The sequence below is a fragment of the Schistocerca piceifrons genome, chromosome 2 (genome assembly GCF_021461385.2).
Source record: "Schistocerca piceifrons isolate TAMUIC-IGC-003096 chromosome 2, iqSchPice1.1, whole genome shotgun sequence".
NCBI lineage: Eukaryota > Metazoa > Arthropoda > Insecta > Orthoptera > Acrididae > Schistocerca > Schistocerca piceifrons.
In genome coordinates this window covers 448,885,334-448,907,327 of record NC_060139.1, presented here as the reverse complement: position 1 = coordinate 448,907,327, position 21,994 = coordinate 448,885,334, and the positions used below count along the sequence as shown (strand labels likewise).

The following is a 21,994-nucleotide window of genomic DNA, read 5'->3' as shown; positions in this document are numbered from 1 at the left end:
AAGAAAAATGATCTGTATTACCATTGAATTTAACTTTGACACAGAAAAGAATGATGTAGTGTCAGAGTGTAAAAGGGGATGGGGCTGTTGCTTGTGGGAAATCGATTCACAGTCGATCATGCATTCGTCATCCAGTAATGGAATGGGACAGCCGCATGATTCTTTACGCTTATGTAAAATTTTATGGTTTACCTAATGTGGGTCGAGCACAGATGAACAACATCATGATGATAGACCAAATATTAAAATTTCTGTAAAAAAACATAAATTGAGTAATGAAAGTTAAACAGGGTCCAGCAGCAAAGGAAAGGCACTCGATCGAATAGGACAGAGTCTAAAGTATCGTACAAACCTAAGACCATTTCTTCGTAAAGAGAGAAGTGCATACAAGAGAAACTCCCCCTCACACCACCCTCAGATTTAGTGGTAAGATGGCCCCGTGGCTAGGCCATGAAAAGCTGCCACACAGATCAACCATGAAAACAGTAAGAACGTGTAGTGAACTGTGAAAAAAAAATCAAACGAAAAACAGTAAACGGTCCTGCCTTAACAAGTGCAATATCGAGAGAAACGAAACAGCCTCAACGTCTTGGTGAAGTGGTTATGGTGTGTTACTATAAACGGGACGAGTCATGTTAAAATTCCCCCCTCATGCTATTTATGTTTGTTTTTTCACAACATTTTGAACTGTCCGTCCGGTCATTGAAATGGTTTTTTTTTCCTTTTTCTGTATTTTTGGCAGTGGTAATACTATGTATTGGTTACAGAATATGGGTCATTCGTTAAGAATGTCTTACAGAAATTAAAACAATAAATAAACGGATGTGAATTGTGTTATAACAAAGGAATTTAAGAGTCGAAACTTCGAAAACGGAACGCAACGTCGAAATTGTTAAAAACATATGTTTTGACAGAGCACAGGGAAACTGTCTGATTGTGAAACTGTTGCGTTCATTTGTTGCAGTTTATGTGACAAACGATCATGTTTTCATAATTTCCTTGCATTTTTTTTTTTTTTTTTTTTTTTTTTTTTTTGTCATCAGTCTACTGACTGGTTTGGATGCGGCCCGAATTCCTTTCCTGTGCTAACCTCTTCATCTCAGAGTAGCACTTGCAACCTATGTCCTCAATTATTCGCTTGACGTATTCCAATCTCTGTCTTCCTCTACAGTTTTTGCCCTCTACAGCTCCCTCTAGTACCATGGAAGTCATTCCCTCATGTCTTAGCAGATGTCCTATCATCCTGTCCCTTCTCCTTATCAGTGTTTTCCACATATTCGTTTCCTCTCCGATTCTGCGTAGAACCTCCTCATTCCTTACCTTATCGGTCCACCTAATTTTCAACAAGCCGGCCGCGGTGGCCGTGCGTTTCTGGCGCTGCAGTCCGGAACCGTGGGACTGCTACGGTCGCAGGTTCGAATCCTGCCTCGGGCATGGGTGTGTGTGATGTCCTTAGGTTAGTTAGGTTTAAGTAGTTCTAAGTTCTAGGGGACTTATGACCTAAGATGTTGAGTCCCATAGTGCTCAGAGCCATTTGAAACATTTTTGAATTTTCAACATTCGTCTATAGCACCACATCTCAAATGCTTCGATTCTCTTCTGTTCCGGTTTTCCCACAGTCCATGTTTCACTACCATACAATGCTGTACTCCAGACGTACATCCTCAGAAATTTCTTCCTCAAATTAAGGCCGGTATTTGATATTAGTAGAATTCTCTTGGCCAGAAATGCCTTTTTTGCCATAGCGAGTCTGCTTTTGATGTCCTCCTTGCTCCGTCCGTCATTGGTTATTTTACTGCCTAGGTAGCAGAATTCCTTAACTTCATTGACTTCGTGACCATCAATCCTGATGTTAAGTTTCTCGCTGTTCTCATTTCTACTACTTCTCATTACCTTCGTCTTTCTCCGATTTACTCTCAAACCATACTGTGTACTCATCAGACTGTTCATTCCGTTCAGCAGATCATTTAATTCTTCTTCACTTTCACTCAGGATAGCAATGACATCAGCGAATCGTATTATTGATATCCTTTCACCTTGTATTTTAATTCCACTCCTGAACCTTTCTCTTATTTCCATCATTGCTTCCTCGATGTACAGATTGAAGAGTAGGGGCGAAAGGCTACAGCCTTGTCTTACACCCTTCTTAATACGAGCACTTCGTTCTTGATCGTCCACTCTTATTATTCCCTCTTGGTTGTTGTACATATTGTATATGACCCGTCTCTCCCTATAGCTTACCCCTACTTTTTTCAGAATCTCGAACAGCTTGCACCATTTTATATTGTCGAACGCTTTTTCCAGGTCGACAAATCCTATGAAAGTGTCTTGATTTTTTTTTATCCTTGCTTCCATTATTAGCCGTAACGTCAGAATTGCCTCTCTCGTCCCTTTATGTTTCCTAAAGTCAAACTGATCTTCACCTAGCGCATTCTCAATTTTCTTTTCCTTTCTTCTGTATATTATTCTTGTAAGCAGCTTCGATGCATGGGCTGTTATGCTGATTGTGCGATAATTCTCGCACTTGTCAGCTCTTGCCGTCTTCGGAATTGTGTGGATGATGCTTTTCCGAAAGTCAGATGGTATGTCGCCAGACTCATATATTCTACGCACCAGCGTGAATAGTCGTTTTGTTGCCACTTCCCCCAATGATTTTAGAAATTCTGACGGAATGTTATCTATCCCTTCTGCCTTATTTGACCGTAAGTCCTCCAAAGCTCTTTTAAATTCCGATTCTAATACTGGATCCCCTATCTCTTCTAAATCGACTCCTGTTTCTTCTTCTATCACATCAGACAAATCTTCACCCTCATAGAGGCTTTCAATGTATTCTTTCCACCTATCTGCTCTCTCCTCTGCATTTAACAGTGGAATTCCCGTTGCACTCTTAATGTTACCACCGTTGCTTTTAATGTCACCAAAGGTTGTTTTGATTTTCCTGTATGCTGAGTCTGTCCTTCCGACAATCATATCTTTTTCGATGTCTTCACATTTTTCCTGCAGCCATTTCGTCTTAGCTTCCCTGCACTTACTATTTATTTCATTCCTCAGCGACTTGTATTTCTGTATTCCTGATTTTCCCGGAACATGTTTGTACTTCCTCCTTTCATCAATCAACTGAAGTATTTCTTCTGTTACCCATGGTTTCTTCGCAGCTACCTTCTTTGTACCTATGTTTTCCTTCCCAACTTCTGTGATGGCCCTTTTTAGAGATGTCCATTCCTCTTCAACTGTACTGCCTACTGCGCTATTCCTTATTGCTGTATCTATAGCGTTAGAGAACTTCAGACGTATCTCGTCATTCCTTAGTACTTCCGTATTCCACGTCTTCGCGTATTGATTCTTCCTGACTAATGTCTTGAACTTCAGCCTACTCTTCATCACTACTATATTGTGATCTGAGTCTATATCTGCTCCTGGGTACGCCTTACAATCCAGTATCTGATTTCGGAATCTCTGTCTGACCATGATGTAATCTAATTGAAATCTTCCCGTATCTCCCGGCCTTTTCCAAGTATGCCTCCTCCTCTTGTGATTCTTGAACAGGGTATTCGCTATTACTAGCTGAAACTTGTTACAGAACTCAATTAGTCTTTCTCCTCTTTCATTCCTTGTCCCAAGCCCATATTCTCCTGTAACCTTTTCTTCTACTCCTTCCCCTACAACTGCATTCCAGTCGCCCATGACTATTAGATTTTCGTCCCACTTTACATACTGCATTATCCTTTCAATATCCACATACACTTTCTCTATCTGTTCATCTTCAGCTTGCGACGTCGGCATGTATACCTGAATTATCGTTGTCGGTGTTGGTCTGCTGTCGATTCTGATTAGAACAACCCGGTCACTGAACTGTTCACAGTAACACACCCTCTGCCGTACCTTCCTATTCATAACGAATCCTACACTTGTTATACCATTTTCTGCTGCTGTTGATATTACCCGATACTCATCTGACCAGAAATCCTTGTCTTCCTTCCACTTCACTTCACTGACCCCTACTATATCTAGATTGAGCCTTTGCATTTCCCTTTTCAGATTTTCTAGTTTTCCTACCACGTTCAAGCTTCTGACATTCCACGCCCCGACTCATAGAACGTTATTCTTTCTTTGATTATTCAATCTTTTTCTCATGGTAACCTCCCCCTTGGCAGTCCCCTCCCGGAGATCCGAATGGGGGACTATTCCGGAATCTTTTGCCAATGGAGAGATCATCATGACACTTCTTCAATTACAGGCCACATGTCCTGTGGATACACGTTACGTGTCTTTAATGCAGTGGTTTCCATTGCCTTCTGCATCCTCATGTCGTTGATCATTGCTGATTCTTCCGCCTTTAGGGGCAATTTCCCACCCCTAGGACAAGAGAGTGCCCTGAACCTCTATCCGCTCCTCCGCCCTCTTTGTCAAGGCCGTTGGCAGAATGAGGCTGACTTCTTATGCCGGAAGTCTTCGGCCGCCAATGCTGATTATTTATCAAAATTTAGGCAGTGGCGGGGATCGAACCCGGTACCGAAGACGTTTTGATTATGAATCAAAGACGCTACCCCTAGACCACGGGTGCATATTCATACGAACACCTTTTTTTTATTTTTTTTTTAGTCTCATTTTGTTCGCTTTTGTTCGTTGCATCTGCTCGGCGCGGACGTCGTAAGACATCCGTTTAAGTGCGTTGTTGATCGATTAGCTCAGTTTTTTATTACAGAGGGCTGATAACCCTCTGACCGAACACGACACCTAAATCGGGATAGGAGAGATGTCTCACCAGACGTACAAATTAGATGCGTCGATAGGAGATTTAAGCGGTAACACACTTGAGACCGGGTCTGCTCGCTCCCAAACGATAGGTTGGTTGGTTGTTTTGGGGAAGGAGACCAGACAGGGTGGTCATCGGTCTCATCGGATTAGGGAAGGATGGGGAAGGAAGTCGGCCGTGCCCTTTCAGAGGAACCATCCCGGCATTTGCCTGGAGTGATTTAGGGAAATCACGGAAAACCTAAATCAGAATGGCCGGACGCGGGATTGAACCGTCGTCCTCCCGAATGCGAGTCCAGTGTCTAACCACTGCGCCACCTCCAAACGATAGCGATGATATCATACAGAGGTGCATCCGCCAGATTTAAAACGTTTAGCTTTCAAACAGGGCGAGAAAGATGTACCCACTGTGGGACGTGGTTAAGAGTTATAGGAAAAGCGCAGTTATCAGTGAAGCCGGTAGAACTAACATCAATTGATAAAAGCTCGCTACACAGGGAAGCAACAAATAAGAACTGTCCAGTCGACAGTCGACTGCCAGAAGTAGGTGTAAAATGCGTAAACCGCACTAATGTGGCATACCTGCAGATCCGAGCTTCCTACAGACTCGACGACGGCACCATATCGTTAAGTTCGCGACAATAGCTATAATTGGGAGTCTGTTTCACAGGACGTAAGACGCAGTTAAAATCTCCCCATCCAAATTTTCTGCGGATTTTGACGAAGTAAATAAGTGGCATCTTTCTCATAAAAAGGCGAGCGGTCATATGTACTTACCAGATGCAGACGGAGCATAAACAAAAATTAAGATGAGCCCATTAAAACGACAGCCTATATCCCGACCATCGTCCAGCATTTCAAAGTCAGTCAACGGAATACCATCCCTAAAGAGCACGGCCATGCCAGTCGAATTTTCCTGGGCAACATTTAAAAACACACAATACCCTGGGAGCCAAGACACATCAAATAACACTTCTTTCAAACACACGACATCAGCTTGGGAATCATAAATAAACTGTCGTAACGCAGCAAACCGTAATGGAGAGCTTATGCTATTAGCATTTAAGGTAAGAAACGTCTACGTTTGAATTAGTTAATATATGTAAGGGATGAAAGGGTAACTAGACTAGAACTTACGTATCACTTTTCGCTCTCCACAACAATGGCAGATGGTGGAGAAGAAGGCACAGGAATTGAATTCTCCGCAACAAAGCGTCCAGATTTTATGCTTTGTTTCTATCGGCGCGACGCTGCAAGCTCAGGTTGAGAACATTGTTTCACATCACACCATGACAATATAACTTCGACGCGAGAGGGTCGGGGGCTCATCAACGTCCACTGCTGGGAGGGAGGCATCCCCACTGCACTCAATGGAGTGCGAGAAGCACAAGCTGGAGCGGTCAACATCATCATCGGATAAAAGAGAGACAGAAAATGCAGCGCCTGAAGCTGTCTGCATCATCTACCGGGAAGAGAATCCACAGTAACCTGTTGCTCCACTGTATCAGAAAGAGGAGAGGGTGCTATTGCGCTAGAACACTGTAAAGGCAGAACCGCAGACAATGTCTCCGTCAAATCATCGGAAGCCATCGGAACAGAATTTTCTGCGGGTGGAGGAGAATACGCAGACGCAACATTCATTTCAACATTAACAGAACCAGCCTCGTCATCCCCGACGAAGCAAAAACCACAATTAAAGACAGTATTCAAAGCAGCACCCTTGAAAGAAGCACCTTCCACCACCACCTCATCGGAGAGGCAAGACTGAGGAGGGGTTACTTCAAAATCTTCACCATCCTGAGTCTGCAGCGTTTAAATTGTACTACCGGTGCCGGCGCCTTAACTTCAGCATGGGTCGCATCTGAATCTGCCGATATTTGTGGAAAGTCGCATGGAGTGGGGCGGGGGGAAGGGGGTGGGGGTGGGAGGGGGTAATGTCTCCCTAACGACCTCTATATCTAGAGAAGTGCTGAGAGCAGACTACGAAGACACTGATTCAGTTAATATCACTGCACAACGTTTTCTGTAAGACGAATTTAAAACACTGACAGGACGCGGACAATTGGATCTGAGATGGCCACTTTCATTAGAATGGAAGCAGGTTTCTTCTTGCCCTCCGTAAGCAACATGAATCCGGTAACCATAAGCATTTAGGTGTGGAGGAATACACCTTTGAACACATATGTCTACGCGTCGGATACCGCTGTAACACTGCAAGCATTTTGTGAGGACCAGCGTTCCCGGCGGATATGCCGGGCGATTTCAAAGGAAGCAAGGCCGCCTTAAGAAATGAGTCGTCCACATCTGGTGGAAAAGTGTAAACACTAACTGGAATATACTCAATGGCGGCATTTGCAAGAAGGACTGGACTAACGGAACCATCGCCACGTGTAAACATCATCTGACAACCAACGCGAGAGAGAAACCGGTCTACTTGTAAGGGATCTTGGAACTCGACAAAAAACGCACACAGATCAGAATCAAAAAGCAATATCTACCCGATCAGATGTAAATCGATTCGTATCGACCAACTAATCGTGATGAATCTGGTTCATCATGACGCTACTCTTGCCAAAACTGAAACGAACCTATCTCGACGATCTATATACTTCGTAGATTCGATAGGCATCATGACGCGGGCAAAGAATCCCGCCGCCAGAGAACAAACCAATAAGAAACTCCGCCAGCAAGAACGATGTGGTACCGGCCGATACAGACGCAAGACTGAATACACAGAAGCTGGACACACGCGGCGCTGCGATAAGGCCGGAAGTAAGAACACTTTGCTCGCTCGACACGCAGGCCGCAACTACAACTACGGTAATGCGGGCTGATACACGTTCCTCTGTACATTCCGACGCACTGCACGACGTGACAGCGTTGCCAGCTCCTCGATCTCATTCATGTGTTATCAAAATGCACCCGATCTGATTTTGCTTGATGAACTTTTGTCCTGAATCTGGATGAGGAATCGCATGGCGAGCTCCAAATTGTATTTCGACCTCCAAGTGCGGCGTTTTTACTTCAACCTGCATAAATACGTAAAAGCACCAGAAGATAGGAAAATCTCCTGCAAACCATAACCGGGATATCCAGTCTTAGCAGCATAACACTTAACAAGAAGATGTAAAATATCATAACACAGTCACTGTATGAATCTTACTATATGTTACAGTATAAAACAGGACACATCAGTGGTGCAAAGAGGTAATAAATGAAGTGCCAACAAAATGCAAAATTTTAGAGCTTAAAGGTCTCGCACCTTAAAATATCAGGTAGTGTTTGAATTGATAACAGGTCTGCATCATAATGCAATACGAGATGCGAACCGCAAACGGAAGATAGAACGATGACACGAAAGGCAGAGGAGAGGGTAACATACTTGTTTATGTGTTCTGCCCTCCCCCTCCCCTCCCCTTCGGTTGTGTATGTTTTGTGTGTCCAGTCAAAATTTGCCAATACGGAATGGTGACGTAGTTCTGTCTGCCCAATGAGGAGAAACTCAGGCGCAGTTTTAGGGCATGTCATCCTTTCCATCTCTTCTAAAATGTTAAACAAATGGCCCACAGGTGCCCTATGTAAAATTTTTGGATTTTAAGAAACGTTAGTAATGGAGTGTACCTTAGCACCTAAATTTACATTGAGTGCCGTTTTCGAGTTCATCTGATAAACGATATTGCAGGGTGGGGAAGATGGAGAAATCGTCTGTGACAGAGCATGCTCCGTGTGAGACCGAATACGTAATAAAACTCGGCGACACACGCTGTCTAGCGGAACTATCTAGCCCGCTTGCTCAGGGATGCAATGCAAATAAACAAACATAACAATAGTCTCAGCAGGAAAGTGAAAAATTTGAAGGTAAACAGAGCCTGGATTCTCACGCTGCAGCGAACGACAGTTGTAGGCAGCAAGCGATGAAGCACAGCGGTAAGCGAAAGGCCCTCAGACATTGGAGCTATAGGTACAGTAAGCCTCTGGCCGTGGACCCTGTTCCAGGCTTATAGCTGCTCGACTCTCTGCGGGTCACATCGTTGCTGCTGTCACTCTTCTCACTTGCCTACACGTCGCCGACATGTCCGGACGCGAAATGGGAGGCAAAGTAGCTGCTGTAGTTCAGTTCCTGCTCAAGTTGGCCGTGAACTACCGAACCAGTAAGACGAAGAAGAAGATGGAAGCGTGCTACCGCCGCCAGATGCTCGGCCACGCCGCCAAGTACTGCAGAGACGTCGTGGCGTCTTGGAGACGCGCGCAAGCGCATGAGACACGCGCCTGTACGAATAAAACCTGACGCCATGCCAACCTGTGTCAACTATGGTGGCACATACACGGCGAATTTCCCCGGCTACAGCTACATCACGATCTGGAGCCGCGAAGAAGATGATCCGCCCGCAAGACGGCCAGCCAAAGAGAGGCGGTAGAGAGCGGCATCGAGCAGGAGGCGACGGCGGCCGCCCCGCCCCTTCCCCCCTACTCGAGAGGAGGAAACGGGCAGTGTAGCCGTGAAGACACAAGTCGACACCGGTGGCACGAGCGTGGAGCTGCGTGCTGCCACCGACGACGCAGTCGCCGCCCTCAAAACCGCCATGTTGGCAGAGAGCACTGCCTGGAAAGCGGAAACGGGACACGTCCACCGCGCGCTGCAGGCGCCGCGGGAAGGAAAGGCTCTCGTCATCTCCATTTCCCGCACCATGGGGCTGACGACGGAAGTGGACACCATGATGCAGATGTACGCCCTCCGTGGTTTCCGCAGAGATGCACGAGGGCATGGAGGTGGCCACAGAAGAGGCCTGCTCCAGCTACCTCTTTCCCAGTGGCCACGCAACAGGCCGCTCCCGACGCTGTCCGCGCCCAGGAAACCACGAAGGCTGTTCCAGCGCCTGCATATGTCTCCAACGGGGAGAAGCGTGAAGACACCATTGTAGAAGATCTCACCATCAATTCGGGACGGCACCTATCCTGATTACCACAATCGCTAGCCTCTCACTCTTCCTGACAAAACCGAACCTCCTCTCCCTGACAAAACCACTTTCTTCACTCAGAACCAACTGACAGTGCTATGGATGGCTGTCTCCAATGAAGACCTGAAGACAATCGAACCCGGTCCAGTTTTCACCCTTGAAGACTGGCACAAGATGATCAGAGAGCGATGTGCTGACCACGCGCCCCTCCTATCTGCATCTTCAGCTGAGGATGACACGGCGGTCGGATGGTGACGGTGGGCCACGTGTGGCCTGATGACGGAGTGCTTTTTTTTTTTTTTTACAGGATGATCAAGTCATGGACGAAATGGAATATCAACCAGGACAAGAAGAGGAAAGTGTGAGCAGCACCATGCCAGCAACCCCCTCTCCCCCCCCCCCCACCCGTCCCCCTCTCACTGTGCAGCTGCGCTAACTCACCAGATGCAGAGAACTTAGCACCACATCAGCCCAGGACAGTTCGTTCAAGTTTGGTTTCTTGTTTCTCACCCCCACAGGAAGAGCATTCTTCTACTTACCTCAGACTCTATTCCAGACTGCCACCAGCAGTGGATGATGAATGTTTGAAAATGCTAGTCACTTGTGCTGATTGAACGGCACAAAAAAAAAAAAAAAAAAAAAAAAAAAAAAAACACTGATGGAAACATACTTCCAGATGAGCGCCAACAGCCTACACACAGAGATATGGCCGTGAAAACCTCAACAGTTTTATGGGTTTATAATCGTTGCCAAGACTGTAATGCAGCTAATAGTCACTATCATGTGGGGACTAGAGATATTTTGTGTGTATAGTACTGGGAGTTTATAACTAAAGTGCAAGTACTCACCAGTGTGAGCTGTAATTATCTTATGGCAGCGGAACTTGGTAGACATTCTAATGCGTTAATATGTAGGCTGCAAAAATAGTTCCAATTTTGGCCAACAGGTGCAAATCTGGCGCTGTACAGCACCTCATCGACGCCTACGGTGCTCATACTGAACAAATTGTTCATGTATCGGTTAATATTAACATCAACATAATGCGTTTCTCAAACGTCCTGTTCCTGATCCATTACATAAACATTCCTATCGTCTTTCTTGCATCTACAGCGCCAGATTTGCTCCTGGTGGCCACAATTGGAACTAATGTTTCTCTGAGGTAAATCGGTTCCATATTAACGCAAATTACAGCCACCTGGCATGTGGTATTTGTGGACGCAGCTTGAAGTGTGCGGTGTGGTTGCCTCAGGGGGTGCGAGGGCGTGTGCGTGCCGGCGGAGGAGAGCCTGCAGCAGGAGCCGGAGGACGAGCAGGAGGAGCCGCCCTGGTGGTGCCGCTCCTGCCAGCAGCCCATGCCCGCCGCGCAGGTCAGTCAGTGCCTGCAGCTGCGGCAAATGCAGACACAAACAACCACATGTTCTTTTAACAATTCACATCATTTTTCAAAGCCACTTTCTTCTTCTGTAAACTTATTGTGATTATCAGATACTTTTTTTGCTATCATATCTCTGGTTTGATACCTTGTTACAAATGAAAACCATACAACAACTACTACAATCATTTAGCTGAGAATGACACAAGAAAAAATATTGTAGCTACATAAATAAATAAATTCTAGCGATAATAACTCATTACAGTACAAAAGTCTCCACTTAATCTAATTCTAAATTAATCATTTGGTCCGAGTGTCAGCACACAATATGTTCGTTTTATGAAAACATAGACTTGTACAGTGGTTCTCCGTGACACACGCTGGTGGTTCCTAGATACGTTACCTGTCGTTTATGTACGAGGGCTATTCTTTCTACAACCTCCGACCGGTCATGAAATTAAAACCACAGTAAAAAGTCAATCAAGCTTTGCAAAAGTACGCAGTGTCTCTACTACGCCAGTCATCGCGTCACGCCACTTATGCGCACACAGTAACAATGCCTAAGAAAAGAGAGTCTCCCGCCAAGTGAACTCCCGCTGAGGCGTTTCGGCGGCTTTCATGCGGCCCACATAACCTAAGAGTCATGCCTTTCCTTCTTAATGACAATCATCGGCCGCACACTGCAGGTGCAACGAAGACGCTCCTGCAGCGTTTTCGATGGAAAGTGTTTGATAACTCAACATACAGTCCGGAGTTGGCTCCCGCTGATTTTTATCTTCTCGCTCACATGTTCCACTCGCAATTAGAACAGCATTTTGGCACACACAGTGAGCTGCAGACGAGCGTAAGGAATTAGCAGAAATCACAGGTAGCTGCCTTCTATGATCAGGGTATTGGAAAGTTGGTATTACGCTATGACAAATACTAAGTCAGAGCGGCGACTTTACAGAGAAGTAGCTGGATGGTATAGCTAATTGTTTCAAGTAAAACAGTTTCGATTTTCATTGTGGTTTACATTTCGCAACCGATCAGAAGTTGAAAAAAATTGCCGCCGTACCATATATCTTTTTTCTGTATGTTAATAACTTTCTCGTATTTAGTTGTAGGGGGGGGGGGGGGGTATGATATATGTCACAGTGGTTGCGTTGTACAGTATGCAGTCTATTATATCTCGATATCAGCGCATGCGTTGCGTCCACCAAGAGGTGCCCTCATGGCGCTTTCTGTTTCCTGCAAGTCCTGCAGGCTGCTTCCAGATCATGATGTCACTCTCCCACTTGTATCCGAAACGTTGAGCGAGCGGTGACAGAGTCACAGTGAAAACAAATGATTAAAGGATTAAAACACGGAAACATATACTTTTATTATTATACCATCAATACAAAAATAAATATCAGGGCCCATTTAACTGGACACATACATGACACACAAAATAGGAAAGTAATGTGGGCAACTGGCTACCTCGTCTTTCTACTCAACGAAGTCAGTTTTCGCATAAAGGCGCGTGCGACAGATGCAAGTTCGCCGCATTGCGTCGATCACGCCATGTTCTTTGCGTGAAGGGAAGTTAACGGCTGCCAGCTTTCATCTTCGGGTTCTGCGGCTTTATGGTGACACTCTGGGAGTCTCAAATCGTTCCTTATTCCATGATAGCCGACTCTGTTCATTTACGCATAGCGCTATCGGCGGCTGACGCGCTGCTCCTGGGATCACTGAGCCGAGGCCGGATGAGGAAATGTACTCGGACACTTCAAGATTTATACATTGGATTGCAAGCACTCGTCCATTCAATATGGAGGAATGATGTGTATGCCACAAAGTGTCGGCAGACATTTAAATGAAAGCAAGGATCTGACTCGGAGTCCAAAGACTGAATTGACAGTAGGTTGTTAGGCCTCCAGGAGGTAAACCCACTGTCTTGTCTGATACCTCAGACTTCCTGCTTACTGTTTCATCACTGTCTCTTGAACCTCATCAGACCGCTCCGTTGCCAGACTCATAACTCAAAATTATTGACAGTTTTCTCGACGACAGATGACTCTGTGTTCGTATCAGAGACCTGAACTCGACATCAAGATTAGTCACCGGGGAATTCCCGAAGGCTCCATCATCTCGCTGCTTCTTTCTAACTTGTATGTTAACGACATTCCCGTTGTGTCTGTCAGTTTATACGCAGATGACACAACGTTCCTTACCACTGGAAAGCGTTTGTTTCACCTCGCACCGAGGATGCAAAGGCAATTAGCCTCATGGAACAGTGGCCAAAAGACAACAAATTAACAAATAACCCGACGAAGACATCAGCCGTTGTCTTTACGAAGAGAAAACTGACTGTCAATAGTAGGCTCAAAATACAAGAACAACTGAGTCCAAGGTCGGATACAGTCATATACTTGGGAGTACATCTTGACAGAGAGCTGCTTTATACGACACGCATCCGACAGAAGAAAACAGCAGGAACGAGGATGATGGGGATTCTCATTCCTTTCCCGAAAAGCTCGGATTTTTGAGTCTACGTACGAAATTACACCTCTACAATGCTACCCTGCTATACGGCTTGACGAGTACTACTAAACTGCTGCCTCAGTTTGATCACAGGATCCCTTGAAGGGTTTCGGAACCAAGAGTTACACAACTTACTACAAGAGAAGTACCTTAAACAAAAAAAAGTTAAGGATAAAACCACAAGAGTGTTTGACAAATTGGACGCCCTACGAGGAATAAAACGTCATTTAGGTACGGTAGACACAGTTGCCCCTGCACAGTAGAAGAAATATAAAGTGCCAAAGCCACCAATTTCTGTCCGCTGTAAACCTCATCATCTAGGACGAAGGACGCGTTAAAGAAACGTACTGGTCACTAACAGCGGGTTTGAATACCCATTAGAGTGCCCAAACTTTGGCTGACCGATGCTAATACATAAAAGCTCAAACTTTTCCCCTACCACACTATTTATAAGTACATATCGTCAAGATGATAAGACTTCAGACCAAAAAAGTGTCTTGACTATTTTCTCCTCTGCTTACTGACTATTGACGTCTGGTGTATGTCTGCCCGCTATCTACTGGCTGTCCACTCTGTTATCCCTCCGTTCACATTGCCTGCTGGCCGACCAGTTGATTAACTGAGTGACTGCCCGACTGATTTCCCTCTGCTTGGCAGTTTTGTCCGTGATCCCCCTTACTCTGTCCTCCAGGACACTGAATTTTTCATCGTATTTGTCATTGGTGGGTTTAATCTGCAATCCCACCCAATGAACGATCGTCACTGAGTAATTGCATCTTCCAGTCTTCATACAGGGTGAAAATTTCCGATCTTCCGGTGGCTGGCGTGCAACCCAGGAACCCTCGCCTCGTTCTCATGCTGTTCCTCGTTGTGTCAGTTCCCAGTGCTGGCTGCAATCTCCCCAGCGAACTGTACGTCGCTAGATATTGCTTCAAGTGGTTGTCTGCTTTCCTGAGTTGTCAAGAAAGCAGCCACCCAACAACAGACCCACTTATTTGAAACGGGAATGTCTGTGCTTTGCTCTAGTATCCCTAAATGTTGGTTCTTTAGCGACATCTCTCTTGTTATCCGTCAGACTTTAAATGAGCCACCATTTCCAAGTGAAGCAAATACTTCAGTTAAGCCATTCCAGTCAGCCTCTAGGAGTCTCACACACCGGTTGTGCCTGAAACGTCTCACTTCATCCTCAGCGCCGGGCGGCGCTGTATTACATCCCTTAGGCTCCTGTACACGGCAGTAGAACATTCCAGTTCAAGCAGTCAAGAGAACAAGGCAACCCACCACAAGGTGTCAATCGAGTTTTCCTATGGCATATGCCTAATCTGCACCCTGAATAAGGCTAATTGTCTGGTTTATGGCATTTCCGATGAATGTCTATTTCTGAATACGTATTGATTGTGATTCAGGCCCTTTAATTGTCTCAGATCCATGAGCCTCCTACATAATAGGTACTCCTATATTTTGCCCAAATAATTTATAAGCCAGATAGGTCGATATGACTTTCTCTTCCCGTTTTTTAAGAATCGTTGCCTCATCTTTTTTTCCATGATGTCGAAATTCTTCTCTTCTGCTAGCAGTCATTGATTAGACCTGTCAAAAATGGCATTTTGTTATCTTCCACCTTGGTGATGTACCATCAGGTCTCAAAGATTCTCTTTGTTTCAACAGTCTGATGACTACTCTTATATCTCCTGAGCGAATGGCATTCCTGCCCTATGGTTATCGTACTCTTCATCTATCTTTTCTCGAAGTTGTTTTTGATTATCATCTTCATCTCTGCTGTATCGTTTGATAATAGCGTTTGCATCAACAGACTGGAGACTCTTGCGAGTCATTTCTCCATTTTCGGCGTTGACACCAATGTGGGAGCCCTTATTTTGTTTGTCATTACCTTATAGAGTACACCACAGGGATTAAAAGCCGGTCCATTTTTGATTGGTTTTTCTACCAGTCATTTCCAGTATGTCGCAGAGTACCTTAATACAGCCACCGGAGCTTTCGAACCTCCTTTCTTAGCTTAGTGAGTTCTTCTGTCACTCTTTATCAACCTTGTGCTCCGGGTAACTGGGATAGTCCTCCCCCTAGCTAAGCTGATGGCGTTATTCAAAATATCTTCCATCTGCCGTTATATCAACCGCCTCCCTTTGTACTAGGTTCTATTCGCTTTTTAGTCAGGATCAATTTACCCTCTTAATGTTGCAGCGGTTAGCCGTACATTCCTCTGATTTTGCCTCCCGTCTGTTCTTAACCATCATATAAATCATATTGTGGTCACTTCTAGGAGCACCTTCATCCAACATCGTTTCATAGTGCCTGAAAATACTTCATAGTTCACTAAAGTTATATCAATATCATAGCTAGTTCCTGCTCTATTCCGAAATGTGGTCAGGTTGTTTGGCATTTTTACTACCAGTAAATTACATTCGTTAATTGCTTCCATTAGGTCAAAGCCAATAGATCTGTAAAGTCATTATACCACATCCCAGATTGTGCGTTTGTATCCATTGCAATTACATGTCGTCTCCTGTCCGCTATAAATACAGCTCTTCTCATATGACCAAATTAAAAAACGAAGATTTATTATCACTAATTCTTTATACGTACCAGTTGATTCTAAATTATCCATAACGTCATCACAAAGCTGACCACGTCCTAGCAGAGTTAATCTCTTAATAAATACGACTGTCTATTATTACCCCGCAACTGGCGGGCACGTTTGGCAATTTATCATTCCTGAATACGCGCTGCGTCAAAACGCGTCTTATCATCTAGTTTAAATAACTCAGTCATGACCGTAGATTCCCATAGAGCTTTACATAATAATAATCAGATTTGATTATAGTTACTAGCTATCTCAGTATCATAAATGCGCCTCCGCTTAGTCTTATGCCATAACTTAGACGTCGATGAGCCTGTGCAAGATCACTATACAAATTATCTAGATCAACTGTTGTATTTCTGCTAGTAAACACTTTACGTAACAGAGACAGCTTTCTTTCAATCCCTACGGTAAATTGTATCTGCTAAGTTGGACTCAGTCTGCCAACACCAGTATTGGAAATATTACAATTTTCCCCTGCTGGTGTCTTAATTTCAAAATATGCTTTAATGCTTTAAGTAGAATTTCTAACTCATCTAGTGTTGCGAATTTGATCGTATCTTCATACTGGTTATATGTAACCTGTGGGTTCACAAGCTCTTCAAGTGACTCATGTATATCTTCAACAGTATTGTCTGGATTCATATTGGGTAATATCTGCAGACCATTTTTAATGTTTACTAGATCCAATGGTGAATATGTTCTTTGCAGTTACCTTGCCTTCATAGCCAAATGGTCATCCCCACCCTCCCCCTCCCCTTCTGCTTTGGACTGTATTATCTTGTACTGTAGCAATTCTGATCTGATTACAACTGTCATCGAAGTTACATGTTAAACTGCTCATGTCCTTGAATTTTGTATCTTCTTGTGAGTTGGTGTCTGACGCCTTACGTACCTGTTAAGCCATTCTGGATAAGTAAGCATTGTTTCCATCTGTGATGATTTCTTCAGGCCATGTCATCTTCATCTTCCAAGCCTAGGGTCTTCTCTTATTTTTACTGTCCTGTAGTGTACGTTTTTCATTAAATGGTTAATATACAGTATTGATTACTTAACTTCTTTCTTCCATATCACTGATATTAACCAGTTTCTTTGTTATCCTGACCTATTTTTGTTCCTACATTGAATCTCACTTATGCCTTGTAAGTTGTCATTTCCGATCTTTACGTTTATATTTTCATAGCTATATATATCGATAGGTAATCAGTAGGAAAAACTCCAAGCTTAATATTAATTCAAAAAGAATTATCTTCGCATTTAGTCTTGCACGAAAATTCTTTGATTTATGCTGAACACAAATACACTAAAACTACACAGAATTAATAACACACTACTTATTTCAGAAGGCAACATCGTACCGACGACGCAACTACGGCCGAGAGCCATAACTAAGGAAAAGACAACGCCTTGAAGACACTATACAGGGTGTAATGGATGTAGCTGCAGATAGTTCTATATATATAGTACTTTCATGGGTACACACATCAATGTGTTGGTCGTGTTCTCTGCGTCGAACTGTCTTCCCACAGACACGTCACAAACTTTACGATATGATAGTTTCTGTACGGTCGTAACTGCACCACTAAGTCGGCTACGCCTGTCAGTATAGACTAACCGTTTTGCATCCACGTGCCCACATTTCAATACCTTAATGTCTTGCTCTCGCCACATATGCTTGGAGGTACTAACCAACTTAAAGCAAATTATTCCTAATAGCTATAATTATAGCTATAATTATGGGCCTGAAAATGAAGTAAATAAACACGTAATGTTGTTCAGTGCACTGTCCTCAGTCACAAAAAAAAAAAAGAAGAAGGAAATCTGCACTATATATTGGCAAACAACGTAACCCAAACGTCGATCGGCCACAGCTTAACGTACCAGTCAGACCACAGCGCAGCCCGACAGCAGTAGCGAGAAGGCCAAACTATACAGCGTTTAAGTAGAATAAATGTCCAGCACCACAACACTGGCAAACAATCTCGACTACACCACCGCCTGGAGTCTATTTACTCGCTGGACTAACAATCTGGCATGTTACCGTCACTTTCACGTCCAGCCTTATCGGACTGTGAGACGCGAAGCCTGCACCAGCACCACCCTCCATACACGCAGCGAGAGAGAGCAAAAGGCGCCTGCACTCGTTAGCTTTCGCTGGCCGAGTGCCACACTCACGACGCAATATCTCCCCATGCAACAGTTGCGCAGTCTTTTTCTGGTGTCATGATTTACCTCTCTTCTTACAAGAAAACCACTCTGTAGAAACTGCCAACTTCTAACACCCTTCCTTTTTGTCCCCGTTTTCTTCACAGTGTGAGCAAACTACGAGTGTGTCTGCATTTCATGCGTGTTGCCACTGACGTATAATCTCTCTCGATAATGGATCTGATGCGGTATACACCCGCTGCTTTCTCTTTTTTTGGGTCCTGTTCCGAATTTGCCTTTAATCTACGATCAAATTTCTTTCGTTTATATCATTTTGCAGATTCTGTTCGTATATGTTATCGAGCAAATCGTTTTCCTCAGTATCTACCTCCACATGAAACAAAATAAGTATATGTGCTTTCCTCTTAGGGGGTTCACGGTTTAGAACCTCATTTACTTCGAAACTTTCCAAAACTTTCTTGGAGTCCTCCTCACTTTCGTTCTCAACTATTAAAATGTTGTTCTTAGTTCTCATGTTCCTGATTTTAAACTTTTGCGGCCGTGGATCAAGTTGATATGTAACCCTATTCTTCGTGTATTTTCCATCTTTACTGTCTCTAGATCTCAGAAAAAAATTATTACTCTGTTTTGCTTCTGTTCCCTTTATGTTTTTATAAGAAGACGCTGAAACTAGTGCCCCACATGATGGAGAAACTTTTCCCACTGTTTCCTTTAGAGACTTAAAATCTCAGTCGAGAGTTTTCATTGTCCATTTCAATAATACACCATTCTAAACCGACTGAAACAACTCGGGAACCTTTTCTACATTCTTTGCAGCTGTTTTCATGAAAGTTCTTAAATTGTCCTGAGTAAATTGTGTCAAACCGTCATAATAGGTCTGGTTAAAATCTCGAGTCACATGGGTAGCACGTGTCCAGCGCCACCACCACTGTTCTCTTCGTCATTAGCCATTCATCACACGACAAAAATCACTAAAAAAGGAAGGAAGGAAGATTGCAGTTTAGCGTCCGTCGACTGCGCATCATTAGAGACGGAGCACAAATTCTGACTACGAAGGAATTCATGTGTGCCCTTTTCGAAGCACTCGTCCCAAGCGTTACCTGCAGCGGTTTAGGGAAATGATGAGAAACTCAAATCTGGATGGCTGGTCGGGCATTTGAACCGTCGTCCTCCCGAATGCGAGTCCAGTGTCCTAAATAATCCCCCATCCCGCTCAGTAAAATTCGCCAAAGGGAGGTAGTACTGTTGCAGCTTGTACACTACTGGCCATTAAAATTGCTACACCAAGAAGAAATGCAGATGACAAACGGGTATTCATTTGACAAATATATTATACTAGAACTGACATGTGATTACATTTTCACGCAGTTTGGGCCCATAGATCCTGAGAAATCAGTACCCAGAACAACCACCTCTGGCCGTAATAACGGCCTTGATACGCCTGGGCATTGAGTCAAACAGAGCTTGAATGGCGTGTACAGGTACAGCTGCCGATGCAGCTTCAACACGATACCACAGTTAATCAAGAGTAGTGACTGGCGTGTTGTGAGAAGCCAGTTGCTCGGCCAACATTGACCAGGCGTTTTCAGTTGGTAAGAGACCTGGAGAATGTGCTGGCCAGGGCAACAGTCGAACATTTTCTGTATCCAGAAAGGCCCGTACAGGATCTGAAACATGAGGTCGTGCATTATCCTGCTGAAATGTAGGGTTTCGTAGGGATCGAATGAAGGGTAGAGCCACGGGTCGTAACACATCTGAAATTTAACGTCCACTGTTCAACACGAACAAGAGGTGACTGAGACGTGTAACCAATGGCACCCCATACCATCACACAAGGTGATATGCCAGTATGGCGATGACGAATACACGCTTCTAATGTGCATTCACCGCGATGTAGCCAAACACGGATGCGACCATCATGATGCTGTAAACAGAACCTGGATTCATCCGAAAAAATTACGTTTTGCCATTCTTGCACCCAGGTTCGTATTTGAGTACACCATCGGAGGTGCTCCTGTCTGTGATGCAGCGACAAGGGTAACCGCAGCCATGGTCTCCGAGCTGATTGTCCATGCTGCTGCAAACGTCGTCGAACTGTTCGTGCAGATGGTTGTTGTCTTGCAAACGTCCCCATCTGTTGACTCAGGGAACGAGACGTGGCTGCACGATCCGTTACAGCCATGCGGATAAGATGCCTGTCATCTCGTCTGCTAGTGATACGAGGCCGTTGGGATCCAGCACGGCGTTCCATATTACCCTCCTGAACCCACCGATTCGATATTCTGCTAACAGTCATTGTATTTAGACCAGCGCGAGCAGCAATGTCGCGATACGATAAACCACACTCGCGATAGGCCACAATCCGACCTTTATCAAAGTTAGAAACGTAATGGTACGCATTTCTCCTCCTTATACGAGGCATCACAACAACGTTTCACCAGGCAGCGACGGTCAACTGCTGTTTGTGTATGGGAAATCGGTTGGAAACTTTTCTCATGTCAGCACGTTGTTGCCACCGGTGCCAACCTTGTGTGAATGCTCTGAAAAGCTAATCATTTGCATATCACAGCATCTTCTTCCTGTCGGTTAAATTTCACGTGTCTAGCACGTCATCTTCATGGTGTAGCAATTTTAATGGCCAGTAGTGTAGTTCTCGCTTCTCTTTGAAACTACGTCTTAAAGCAGCTTTCGGGCGCCTGACACACTTTCCGCGACGGCGCCTGCAGCTGTCAGGCACGTCTGGGTAGCTGGTGCTGGCAGCGTGTGGAGCAGGGCACAAGGCCCGCGTGCTGCTCCCTCAGCTCAGCTCAGCTGATGACGTGCAGTGCTCTGACACAGGGACAATAACGGGCTGGGCTCAGCACCGCGCTCGAGCGGCGATCCCTCCACGTCGGCGGCGACCAGTCGCGGTTTATAACCAACAGCTCGCACCGCCTTAGTAACACTTAACGCCGCCTTCAAATATCGCTCATTATTACAAATGTCACTTCCGATACTCGTCAATACAAATGTTAATCACCCCCGTCACTCAAAAAAGTTACTCCAACACAGAGGGCGCATCTTGCCACAACAGGGCCGGTGGTCATATTGGCATCAAATTCATATACTAGCTGAAGCACACATTGCCCCGTTTATCTACTTTTTACGTAAATTATATGTCCTAGTTCTCCATGGCTTGACGTTCTTTTCAGCCAAATCTTTTACGACTTTCACTTTAATAAATAGTTCTAGAGAGTTGACGAAATTTTCATTTTCACGGCACTACGAACAGTCTTCCAGTCAAATCAGATGTGGTACAAATTGCACTTATTTTTTTGCAACAAACGTTCCAACCTCACTACAGATTATTTCCACGTTTTCACAGTTCCTGCTGATTGTGTCATTTTCGTACTCGAGCTCCCTGAGAATGATATTCATTATTACTCTAGATATTCGCTTGCTGATGCAGGATGACTAGCGGATGACCTCCATCCCATAACAGGAGGCTGTATCCGCCCTCCAAATGAAAATCAAAAGTAATTTATTGTGTCACGCTCTCCGTACGTTAATCTCGTTGAATAGAGTATTTGTGATCCACGTTGACTTACACTCCCGCATGCTGGTCTCTGGTAAACCCTAGGTACGTATAAGACCGATACA

The 21,994-nt window shown here is 44.6% G+C and overlaps 1 protein-coding gene across 1 annotated transcript in view; it reads left to right on the top strand.

The window, feature by feature from the left end:
- The window catches only part of LOC124777047 (SET domain-containing protein SmydA-8-like), a 267,705-nt gene that overhangs the window by 182,020 nt on the left and 63,691 nt on the right, over positions 1–21,994 (top strand). The window contains exon 6 of the mRNA XM_047252314.1: positions 10,963–11,080. Within this exon, the coding sequence (XP_047108270.1) occupies positions 10,963–11,080 (118 nt within the window). The remainder of the gene's footprint in view (positions 1–10,962; positions 11,081–21,994) is intronic.